The 12227-nt window shown below is 45.0% G+C and overlaps 2 protein-coding genes across 2 annotated transcripts in view; one reads left to right on the top strand and one right to left on the bottom strand.

The window, feature by feature from the left end:
- Window positions 1-4686: 4686 nt before the first annotated feature.
- On the top strand, window positions 4687-12095 carry SRSF9 (serine and arginine rich splicing factor 9). Its single transcript, XM_007938222.2, has 4 exons — window positions 4687-4874; window positions 7482-7642; window positions 10046-10218; window positions 11952-12095. Exons 1-4 carry the CDS (start codon window positions 4687-4689, stop codon window positions 12093-12095), a joined length of 666 nt encoding a protein of 221 aa, XP_007936413.1.
- Window positions 6711-12227, bottom strand: part of GATC (glutamyl-tRNA amidotransferase subunit C) — a 14639-nt gene continuing 9122 nt past the window's right edge. The window contains exon 5 of the mRNA XM_042780584.1: window positions 6711-6744. Within this exon, the coding sequence (XP_042636518.1) occupies window positions 6711-6744 (34 nt within the window). The remainder of the gene's footprint in view (window positions 6745-12227) is intronic.

Below are 12227 nucleotides of genomic sequence, written 5' to 3'. Positions count from 1 at the left end.
TATAAGCATTCAAAATGGCTGTGCCCTCCGTCACTTTAAATATCCAAAATAGCCGCTACATGTAAACAATCAAAATGGCTGCACCCTCCAGACAGCAGAAAGTCCACAGCTCAGGTTGTCTCCCTCCTTGCTGTTTCCCTTCCTAGTCATAGGCCACCAGAGCAGTTGTCCCTGCAGTCCTTGGTGATCAGGACTGATCTTTAGGTCCATTCTCCGCTCCCAACACCACTTGCAAATATTAAGGTTGTTGGTCTCATCAGAGTAGCTGACAGTCCACAGCTCTGACCATCTCTGTACTCACTGTTTTGTTCAGGTTTTTCCACTAGTTGGTGCCTAATCCACCTCTGTACAGTTCCTGTCAAAGCTCAGGGTTCCAGGATTATCTTCTGTATCTCTGTCAATTGGTTTTCCTTTCCTTTGTTGAAGAGGATCTGTGTCGCTTGTCTGCCTATTCCTCCATCTTACCGGAAGTTCCCTATGCATAAGTTATTGTTAGAATTTTTTGTTTCTTTCTTTACAATAAAATCCTATAAGTGAAATTACTAGACCAAAGGGTATATGTATCTGATAATGGTTTTATAGGACCCCTGGTAGCGTAATGTCTAAGGCACTTGACTGCTAACCAGAAGGCTGGTGGTTCAAACTCACCAGCCTCTCCTTGGAAGGAAGATGGGGCAATCTACTTCCATAGTGATACTGCCTCAGAAACCCAAGGAGGGGTCGCTATGAGTCGGGTCCGACTCAATGGCACATAACAACAACAATGGTTTTACATCCAAAATATCTGACAAACTACAACTTAACAGTAAAAAGACAAACCACCTAATCAAAAAATGGGCAAAAAGCTTGAACAGACATTTCATTAAAGGGAACATACAATGGCCAACAAGCACATGGAAAGATGCTCAAACATCATGAGTCATTATAAACCCGTTGCTGTTGAGTTGAGTCTGACTTAAAGTTACCCTGTGGGACTGAGCAGAACTCCCCCACAGGGCTTCCAAGGCTGTAATCTTTACGAAGTCAGGCTGCCACATGTTTCTCCTGCAGAGCACCTGGTGGGCTCTGGCTACAGACCTTCAGGTTAATAGCCCAGTGCTTTAATCACTGCTCTACTAGGGCTCCTTCATAAGTCACTGTTGCGTAGTTAGGTGCCATCAAGTCAAGCTGGTTCTGACTTACAGCAACCCCGTGTACAACAGAGGGAAAACATTGCTCTGTCCTGTGCCGTCCTCGTAACAGCTGTTATAATTGAACCCATTGTTGCAGCCACTTTGTCAATCCAGCTCATTAAGGGCCTTTCTGTTTGTCGCTGACCCTCTACTTTACCAAGCATGATGTCCTTCTTATCATTTGTTGTTGTTAGGTGTCGTGGAGTCAGCTCCAATTCATAGCGACCCTACGAACAACAGAATGAAACACAATCCAGTACTGTGTCAGCCTCACAATCCTTCCCGTGCTTGAGCCCATCACTGAAGTCACTGTGTCAGTCCATCTTGTTGAGGGTCTTCCCCTTTTTTTGCTGACCCTCTGCTTTACCAAGCAAGATGTCCTTCTTCAGGGACTGGTCCCTTCTGACAACATGACCAAAGCATGTTGATATCATTATGGACACGCAAATCAGAACCACAATGAGATACCCACCTCACCCCTCCTAGAATGGCTATGACAAAAAAAAAAAAAAAAGGTGTTGAGTATGTGGAGAAAGTATAACTCTCTCCATTTTTGGGAATGTAAAATATACAGCCACTGTGGAAACAGTTCAGTGGTTCCTTAGAAAGCTGAACACAACTACTACATGACCATTCAATCCCAATCCTAAGTGTATACCCCAAGGAATTAAAAGCAGGAATGCAAACACAGACCTGTACACCAACTTCCATTGCAGCACTTTTCCAAACAGCCAAAAGGTGGAAACAATTGACATGTTCATCAAGAGATGAATGGATAAACACAATGTAGTGCATATATACAATGGAATACCACTCAGCCATTAAGAGAAATGAAGTCTGGATGCATGCCACAATATGGGTGAACCTTGAAAACATTAAGCTGAGTGAAATAACTCAGTCACAAAAGGACAAATGATCTCACTTACATGAAACATGCAAACAGAAAGAAAAGCTTATTAGTGGTTACCAGGGGTGGCAGGAAGGAATAAAAAGAGGGAGTTTTTGCACAGGGGACATTGAGCTTAGGTTAGTTATGATGGAATAACTTGGAAAAATATAATGGTTGTACAACATGAAGTACATAATCAACGTCACGGAATTATACATATAAAAATTGTTGAATTGGCAAATGTTTTGTTATGTATATATATTTTTTATTACTTTTTTGTTATGTATATTTTTAACCACAATAAAATAAAAAGGGTACATGTGTATTATCAGGGCCTGATGAATACAATCAACTTGCCTTCCAAAAAGGTTTAATCATACATTCAGTACTTATAGGTGGGTGCCTGAATTCTTGTTTGATTTTAAAAGTTTCAGAGATGGTATAACTGCAAATCAAGTACCTTTGATTGAGTATTTCTTGCTCTTGTTAGCATTAATGAGGCTTGTGTTTAATAAGGGAGCTCTGATGACGTAGTGCCTAAGGTATTTGACTCCTAAGTAGAAGGCTGGCAGTTCAAACCCACCAGCCACTCCCCAGAAGGAAGGTTAAGCAATCTACTTGAGTAATGATACTGCCTTGGAAACCCAAGGAGGGTCACTATGAGTTGGACCCAAGTTCACGGCAGTGGTTGCATTTCGTTGCCTTGTGTTTAACAAATTTCATTTCTTCCTCAACATTTTATCCTGAACATTTTCAACTACGGAAAGATTGAAAGAATGGTACAGTGAACATCCAAACATCCACCACCTAGATTCTACAGCTAACATTCTGATATATTTGCTTTATCATGTATTTATTCATCAATTAATCCATAAAGGCTTCATTTTTAATAGGAAAAATTCTTTAGATTAAGACTCTTTCAATGAAAGGCCTCATTTTTGTAAACCCCCAGGTTCAATGCTGCCACATGGGATGCTGTTCTGTGACTTGGAGTGGATTTTCAGTTCACAGTGACCCCATGTGACAGAGGAGAACTGCCCCCAAGGGGTTTCCTAGGCTGTAATCTTAAGGAGAGAAAGGAGCTCTCTGGCCTGCGTGGGTCAAGGCATTCGGCTGCTGACCAAAAGATCTGTGCTTGGAACCCACCAGCTGCTCCAGACAAACAGCTTCCACAAAGATTTACAGCCTTGGAAATCCACAGTGTCGACTTGATGGCAATGAGCTTGGTTTGGTTTGGAACCTTAACGGGAAGGAGTTCTGGTGGCGTAGTGCTTAAAGCATTCGGTTGCCAACCCTCACCAGCCGCTCTGCCAGAGAAAGATGAGACAGTCTGCTTACCTAAAAAGATTTACAGCCTTGGAAACTCTATGAGGTAGTTCTGCTTCCTAAAAGGTTCACTATGAGTGGAATAGGAGCTCTAATAGCATAATACCTAAGGCACTTGACTGCTAACCAGAAGGCTGGCGGTTCAACTCCTCGGAAAGAAGGGTGGGCAATCTACTTCCGTAGTGATACTGCCTCGGAAACCCAAGGAGGTGTCGCTATGAGTCGGGTCGACTCCACGGCATGTAACAACAACAACAACGAGTGGAATAGACTCGATGGCAGTGGGTTGAGTGTGTTGAACCTTAACGGAAGCAGACCGCCAGGTCTTTCTCGCGTGGAGCCGCTGGGTAGGCTGGAACAGCTAACCTTTTGGTTAGCAGGCCGGTGCTTAATGTTGCGCCACCAGGGCTCCTTATACAAATGTGGAAAGGTGCCAAGAAAGAGTCAGATTTGTGTATATATGTCTAAAATCTAGGGGCTGCCTCGGTTTCTGACGGACTCAGCAAATAGGTTTGGACCATGGCACTATTCTAATTCTGAACCTGCTGGGACCTCAATTTTCTCCCTGTAATATGGGCATGTCTACATCCAGGGTGAGGATTAAAAGCACAACTGGCGAGAAGCACTTAATAGTTATTATGATTCTTTTACTCCCTACTTGTCTCAGGTAAACTCTTGAGTCCACTTCAGTTATAAACAAAGGCAAAACTTGTAAACTGGGGACGGCGTGGCCCAGAGGGCTACTGACCTGAGGCCAAAGGCCGCGATCGCCTGGCCTGCCTGATGCTGGAGACGGCTCCGAGCCACTGCGGGGTCAGCGTACAGCCCCACCCCACCCTCCGCCAGATTGCTCCCTCAGGAGCCCCACAATCAAAGTGACAGACAGTGGGGCCGGCCTTGGGCGCTACACGCGTCATGTCAGTGAACGGTCACAAAAGCCTGTAATCAGCACTATAGAGAGGGATACTAAGGCTCAAGGAGCCCAAGTCACTTGCCCAAATCCACAGCTGGCGTTCGGGACCTGAGCCCAAATCGCCCAGCTCCACGCTCTCACTTTTAGCCTCCGGTGCCCTCTGATACCCACAGGGGGCGACTGGCTCGCGCAGGCGCAGTCGTCGCAACAACGTCCCCTTTAAGAAGATTCTTTTTGCCTCCTCCGACCCCTGCGCTTCCGCTCCGCGTTCCCACAATACAGTGCGGCTGAGCGCCTTCGAGCCCGCGGGACTCTGCGGGGGGACCCAGGCTGAGGCAGCGGCGGCGACGTGGGCTGCGGCGGGCCCGCGGCGTCGGGCTGAGCGAATGTCGGGCTGGGGAGACGAGCGCGGCGGCGAGGGCGACGGGCGCATCTACGTGGGGAACCTTCCGACCGACGTGCGCGAGAAGGACCTGGAAGACCTGTTCTACAAGTACGGCCGCATCCGCGAGATCGAGCTCAAGAACCGGCATGGCCTCGTGCCTTTCGCCTTCGTGCGTTTCGAGGACCCCCGGTGAGGCCCCCCCCGCTCCTCCCCTCGCCTTCCCGCCGGCATGAGGCGCGGGTCCTTGCCTCCCCTCCCCCTTCATGGGCCTCCCCTCCCCCCCCCGCCCCGCGCAGACCCCTTATGGCGCCCCCGGGTGGAGGATGAGGCCTCCCTCCCTACAGGCTCCGGGCCGCCCTTTGCTCCGTCGTCACTTCCTTTATTGTTGTATTTTTTTAAAACTCAAAAGCAAAAGCTGGGCCTTTGAACGGCCCAAGCCCGCCCATACCGGCCTCGGGGATGGCACGGATTCTCACTCTTTTCTCCGCGGCTGGGCGGCAGCCTGAATGGGGAAGCGGCCTTGGGGCCTGGAAACCTCAGGCCCCCAAGCCTGCCCGGGAGAGGAATCCCGGAAGAGTGGAAATAGTCGGTCGCCCTCCCTGCCCACCCCTCCCCCCAGGGCGAACTCGCCGTTGGGAGGGAACGCGCTGCTGGGACCAGGGTGCTTTGGAAAGTCGTCAAAGGGTCTGTATGGAACAGATCTCCACCCGCGCGGCCTCCCGCCCGCCACGGCCTAGTCCTTAGAGAAAGATCGGGGATTTGGGAGGACTTCTAGAACATCCTGAAGGGATCTCTGATTTCAAGTTCTCTGCTGAGGGTGGCATCGCTAGATGCTAAAAGGCCGTAGGGATTTGGAAGTTGCCCCGAAAGCGACTCAGGTGGGCCTTCGTGAATGCAAACGTTGTAGCCTTCAGGCCGGAAAGGGCCGAAGAACTTTGAAAATTGCGCTTGGTAGTTCTTAGAAGCTACTGCACGGTGTGCTCACTCCACTGGGATAAATAGGAGCCCGCTCCCTGTTTTCCAGCATCGTTTCAGGCCTGCTTTACCTAGTCTGCCCCTCGCTACAAGAAATACTTACAATCGAGAAATATTTGTTAACTTGCCTGCTGAGGGGGTATTGGGCAAGGGAAGCAGGAAGAGAGGCTTTGTCATGGCCAAAGAGGCTGACTGTTCATCCTAGTGTCTTGCCGTTTGCCTCAAAAATGGAACTAGCAATTTTTCACACTGGAAAAGGTTGCCTCTCTTAATTATAACCATGCCAATGTGTCTTTGAACAGTTGCTGTGTCAGGCACCATGTTGTGTATTGTTTAGTTTTTCAACAACATAGGAGGTGTAGGTACCACTGGCCATATTTTAGAAATGAGGAAACTGGGTTGATAGTGGTGTTGTAAAGGCCAGTAAAATAGAAAAAGTTGGTAAAAAGACTAGGCTAGTTATGGATCAAGGTGGGATTTAAATCCAGTTTGTTCTGCCCTTAGAATACTACTTAAATTATTAATTGCAACATTGTCATCTTTTCTTTCTCCATTCCTTTGATAAAAGAAAAACTTTTGCTATCAGGTGCCAAGTTCCAACCACAGCCCTATGCCACAGTACCTTATTTAATCTTTGCAACAGCCCTGTAAGATAGGCATACTACTCACATTTAGAGATGTAGCTTAATAAAACCCTGAGATAGCTACTAGTAGTAACAGAATAATTTGAAGTCAGATCAATTTATATTTGAAGTCTGCTCTTAAGCTCTAGCATTCTCCCCCTCTCCCACTACATGGTAGATATAGCCAGGTACTCACTAGATGTGGTCCTTGTTGCTTTATAGTATTAGGCCTTGTGAGAAAATAGTAAGAGGTCATTGTATGGTGTACATTTTGAGAAACTGCTCACCGAGATTAGGAAAACATACCAGCAAAATCATCTATCAAAAAACTCTCTTAAATTAGTCCTAGCGACTGGTACACCATGCGATCCACAGCCTATATGACTATGAGACCAGAACAACTATAGATGGTGCCCAGCTACCACTGTTAACCACTTGGAGGAGGATCTTGGTAGGAGATCCTGGATAGAGAGGGAGAACAATGTGGAACAAAACTCAAAATCATTTGGAGGAAAAGAAAAGGGGGTGGGAACCAGGTTTGCTGGTCCGATAGAGCCTGGTGGAACCACTGAGACTATGGTTCCTAGGTGCCCTTCAGGTCTGGAATTGAACCCACACCTCTGGCTTCCAGCCAAACAAAAGACAGGCTTAATAGTTGAACATGTACCTGAGGTAGACACACTCCTTGGAGAGAACAATCATGGGAGAAATAAGGGCTGTTGATGCAACAGGGAGACAGCTTGGGGCAGGAGTGCATGGAGGGATGGACACAGGGAAGAGGTGACGGTAGGGAGGAAGTGGGAGGGGAGCTGTTGCATTGGGGTAAATTGTAGTCAATGTCATGAGACAAAGTGTATATGAACTGTTGTATGGAAAGTGAACTTGCTCTGTAAACTTTCACCCAAATCACAATTAAAAAAAAAAAAATTGAAAAAAAAATTAGCCTTCTTGTAAGTAACCTGTTCCCACACATTCATTATTAAGATACTGTGTGTGGCAGTTGTAAGGTTTAATTCTAGTATCATGAAAGGTCTTCATTACAGTATAGTAGCACATTATAGCAGTAGCACAGATCCATTTTTCTTCTGGGGTTTTTGTTAGTTTCATTCTAGGATTCCCACTTAAACTTAATTCTCAAGTATTAAGTACTCAGTCACCTAGTCTCCTGGATAAACTAACTTTAAACTTTTCTTTGCAGAGATGCTGAAGATGCAATTTATGGAAGGAATGGTTATGATTATGGCCAATGTCGGCTTCGTGTGGAGTTTCCCAGAACTTACGGAGGTCGGGGCGGGTGGCCCCGTGGTGGGAGGAATGGGCCTCCTACCCGAAGATCTGATTTCCGAGTTCTTGTTTCAGGTATGTTTCTTTAAAATTGAGGTGATGCATGTAAAGCAATGAACAGAGTCTAGCCTCTGAGAAATGTTAACTTTTATTATTCAGTGCATGGGAAAGCCTCAGCTTTCTTTCCAGTAGCTTAAGTGCAATAACAGTCTGAAGTGGTGCCCTCTTGCCATTGAGGACAGGTATCCTGAAAATGAAATTGCCCTGGTAGTGGAGCTTTGGTAGAACATAAACATGCTTCTTATAAAAGGGTTTTCTAGTGTTGAGAAGTTGCTTGCAAACCCCCTTGAGCTAGAATTCTAAAAATGTTTTCTCTTGGAATGTACCTTGGTGTTGAACTTACTGAAAGGATATTCCAGGAGGCAGATTTGAGCAACTGACTAGCCTTAGATCATGGGAAAGACTAGATTTCGTGGTGGTTTTGGTAGAATAATTTTTTTAAAAAAAGTATTTTAGAGTCTGGGGAAATTGTATTGCAGAATATCAAAGAGTATAGAATAAAATGTGTAGTACGAGTGATGAAATACTAAGCTCAGCTCAGAGGTTTATTTATTTCTCTTAAATATCAACATAATGGGAGAGACCTGGGGCTGTTTGTACATTGTAGGGTGAGTTTTGGGATCCACCTGGTAGAGTGAAATGTATTGAGGGAGCCTAGCTCCTTTTTAGATATGAGTATCACTTTTAAATATTAATCACAGCCTTCTCCCATGGTGCTTGTCTTATCTAGTGCTGCTATAACAAATATCACAAGTGGCTTAAACAGATTCATTTTTTCACCCTCTGGGAGAGTAGGAGTCTGAATTCAGGGTATTAGTTCTAGGAGCAGGCTTTCTTTGTCAGCTCTGGAGGGTGGCCATTGTGTCTTTGAGTTGCCCCTGGGCAGTCTTCATGTGGCTTGATATCTCTCTTCCTTCTCTGCTTCTCTCACTTGCTTGTTTAATCTCTTCCATATCTCAAAAGAGAATGCCTCAAGATACATTTTAGAGTAATCCTGCCTCAGTTACATAACAAAGATAAACCATTCCCAGTGGGATTATACCCACTCCTCACTTAAGAACCTGGTTAGGTTCCGAAGACCACTGTCAAATCACAAAATGGAGTGTGATTACATCATCACAACATGGCTAAACCACTGAGAATCATGGCCCAGCCAAGGTGACGCATAACCATCACAACCAGTGTTACTCACCTCAGTGTCCCTCAGTGCACAGAATGGTTGGATAGTAGGGTTTTTGTTTTTTTAAAAACTATTGCTGTAAATGTAAAATGTCAGGTAATGAGATAATGTGGAGTAGGTATATAACCACAGGTAGAGCGGCTAAGATTTACAACACATTTTTTGGGGACACAATTCGTCCATGAAAGTGCTTAAGAGATCACTCAGTATGTGCCTATTTTGTGTCCCTTTGTGATATTTTTAACCCCAGAACTTTCTTCCGTCCTTCAGGATGTCATACATACCTTTTTTTTTCTCTCCACGCTGCTCTGAAATCCTGCTTAGAAAACTATTAGGAAGTGGCTGCAGTCCTGAGCTGTGAGTGATAAACACAGCCTTTGAGAGCAGGAGCACATTTCCCTTTCATGACATAAGGTAGGGTCGTATGACTCCCAACTAGCCTTAGCGCTGAGTCTTAACGTTTTCCCCGTACTGTATTGAAGAACGTTGATCTTTTAGGAGGTTCTTTGTCTAGTTTAGGAGCCCTGGTGGCATAGTGGTTAAAGGTCATCTGCCAGTTGAAGTCAGCAGTTTGAATCCAACACCTACTCCGTGGGAGAAAGATGTGGCAATCTGTTTCCATAAAGATTTAAAGCCTTGGAAAGCCCTGTAGGGCAGTTCTACTCTGTCCTATAGGATTGCTAAGTCAGAATCGACTTCACTGGTTTTGTCTAGTTTGTCAGTCATTCACACCAATAAGAAAAACTCTTTTTAAATTCTTTTGTTGTTACCTTCAGCTACACTTTGGTTACTTCACTGGCTTGTTTTAAAATCTCCATGTCTTGGGAATCTGGCTAAGCAAGAAAAATAGTACTGATACATTTAATAATAATAGTACCAGTAGGTTTCATAATGGACTCAATTAGAACTTGAATTCTTAAGGAATTTTATATTAATTATGAAACACAAAGAGAGGCTATACATTCTCAGAGATACTAAAGCTATCAGGATGGTCTTGCTCTCTGTTGGAGGTCTTAGTCTGCGGAAGATTAGTTTAGGACCAGCTTCTCAAGGTGGTTTACCAGCTGCCTTAGTGCTCATCTCTAGGTTTGTGTCTTCTACCAAGATTGGTGATTCAGGGACCCTCGGGATTTAAAAGTGGTGATTGACAGAGAAGGACTCTAGGGGTTGCTGGCTCCTGGCAGGGTGGTTAATGTGGGTGCAGGATGTAGCCTCTTTCTTGTGTTCTCTGTACCTAGGACTTCCTCCATCAGGCAGCTGGCAGGACCTGAAGGATCACATGCGAGAAGCTGGGGATGTCTGTTACGCAGATGTGCAAAAGGATGGTATGGGGATGGTCGAGTATCTCAGAAAAGAAGATATGGAATACGCCCTGCGTAAACTGGATGACACCAAGTTCCGCTCTCATGAGGTGGGTGCCCACCATCTGTTGAAATGCTTGAACTAGCATACTCCACTTGTTCTAGCAGAACTAGCTACAGACCATGCATTTGCTGCCATTTATTTTCAAAGTACCATTAAAGCTCTGTCACAGGTAGACAGAGCCAACAGATTCACTGTGCAGTATCACTACGGAAGTAGATTGTCCAGCCTTCCTTCCGAGGAGTGGCTGGTGGATTTGAACTGCCAGCCTTCTGGTTAGCAGTCAAATGCTGTAGGTGCTATACTACTAGAGCTCCCAAGCCAGGACATAGGAGAGAAAAATCTGCATTCATAGTATTTTAACTTGGAAAGAATGTTGGCACAGTAAGTCATAACATGGTGAGCTAGCTGTTCTGTGTTAGCCCTTTCACAAGTGGCTTGGCTTGATCTGCAGTGTCGTCCCCATGCCTGTGGCATGCACCCCTCCCCCCACGAGCATACCAGTACGGGCTCCTGGTTCCAGGCTGGGCTTTATAGGGTGATTTGTCATCTCAAACCTTCTAGCTACTGTTGTCCCTGAGTTATTTCACTTTTCCTTTCCCAAAGTAATGCAGGGTCCTCTTGGAAACTTGAACCAGCTTGACATTTTCTTGATCATCTCCTGGGCTTAGTTTGAACCATTTTTTTCCCCATAGAAGCAGGGATGGCAAGACTTTGTCTTTGGGTGTTTTTTTGTTTTGAATTGTGATTTGGGTGAAAGTTTACAGAGCAAATTGGTTTTCCAACCTGGGCATAGTTCTTGATGTCCTCCATGCTGTTTTGCATTTCTCCATCTGATTAAAGTGGTAACTGTTCCCTTTGATAAAGTGGAGACCAGACTATTGAGAACTTTTTTTTTTCTGGTTATCATGCCCGTACTAGGGTTATCAAGGATGTGGATTTTGGGGCTTGTTCCTTTTTCTTAGGATTCATGTAATTCCCTAGTTTTATGAGTTAGAGGCTGGTCTTTGCATGTGACTTAACTGTGTTTAGACTGTCCAGAGAAGAGTTAGCCCTTGGCCTTCGGTTATACTACAAAGCAGGGAAAGCCTCAGCAGGTGAATTCCATTACTGAATTTATCTAGGGAAAAATACATGCCTTCTTTCACCTTTAACATGTTTATAGATCTGAGAATGCTGGCCGAGGGTAAAGGGTGTGGAGACAGGCCAACCTGGACATGACTCTTGCTGCTTATTAATTTCTTAACCAAGCTACTCTCTGAACCCTAGTTCCTCCATATGCAAAATGGTCAGAAGAATACCTGCTCATAAGACTATGAAGCTAACTAGAGTATGTAGCCCAGGTCCTGACTCATGAGACGTGTTCAGCCAGAGGTTAGCACTCTTCTAGCTGCTCACCAAAGGTGTGTGCGTGTGAGGTAGCAGGAGGCTGACCTTAGAGAATCTTTCAGGTTCTTAGATTCTGGGGTAGAAATCGTTTGGGTGTCATTAACAATTATAGCTAATATTTGGGCACTTACCACATGTCAAGCTGCCACTTACTGTGTTGATTGTTCTCATCTTTGAAATGGAGATAGTAAGAGTACCTGCCTTGTAGTATTATTTCAAGGGTCTAACAAGATTGGTCATGTGAACAAGATTGGTCATGTAAGCAAGATGACCACATTGTACCATGCCAGGTACAACAGGTATCAGTAGTTATTGTCAACCAACCGTGTTAGGTATTGGTCTGCCTTTTTTTTTGTCTCATTTTCCCCCCTTTCCTTTTTGTTCAAATTTCAGGGTGAAACATCGTACATCCGAGTTTATCCAGAGAGAAGCACCAGCTATGGCTACTCACGGTCTCGGTCTGGGTCAAGGGGCCGTGACTCTCCATACCAAAGCAGGGGTTCCCCACACTACTACTCCCCTTTCAGGCCCTACTGAAAAAACAGGCAATGGGAATTTGTTCTTTATTTTTTAGTGTGAACTGAGCTGCTTTGTGCTCAGAATCTACATTCCAGATTGATGATTTAGTGTCTTAGGAAATTTTTTTTTAATTTTTTTTTTTTTTTTTTT

This window comes from Orycteropus afer, unplaced genomic scaffold (genome assembly GCF_000298275.1).
Source record: "Orycteropus afer afer isolate SDZICR_OR568_19922 unplaced genomic scaffold, OryAfe1.0 scaffold00048, whole genome shotgun sequence".
Taxonomy (NCBI): Eukaryota; Metazoa; Chordata; class Mammalia; order Tubulidentata; family Orycteropodidae; genus Orycteropus; species Orycteropus afer.
Note: the sequence above shows the minus strand (reverse complement) of the source record. Positions and strands in the feature narration are given on the sequence as shown.

Coding starts and splice junctions, on each gene's coding strand:
- SRSF9 (XM_007938222.2), top strand. CDS start 4,687: ATGTCGGGCTGGGGAGACGAGCGCGGCGGCGAGGGCGACGGGCGCATC. Junction 4,875..7,481: donor GTGCGTTTCGAGGACCCCCG/GTGAGGCCCCCC, acceptor TTTTCTTTGCAG/AGATGCTGAAGATGCAATTT. Junction 7,643..10,045: donor TTTCCGAGTTCTTGTTTCAG/GTATGTTTCTTT, acceptor CTCTGTACCTAG/GACTTCCTCCATCAGGCAGC.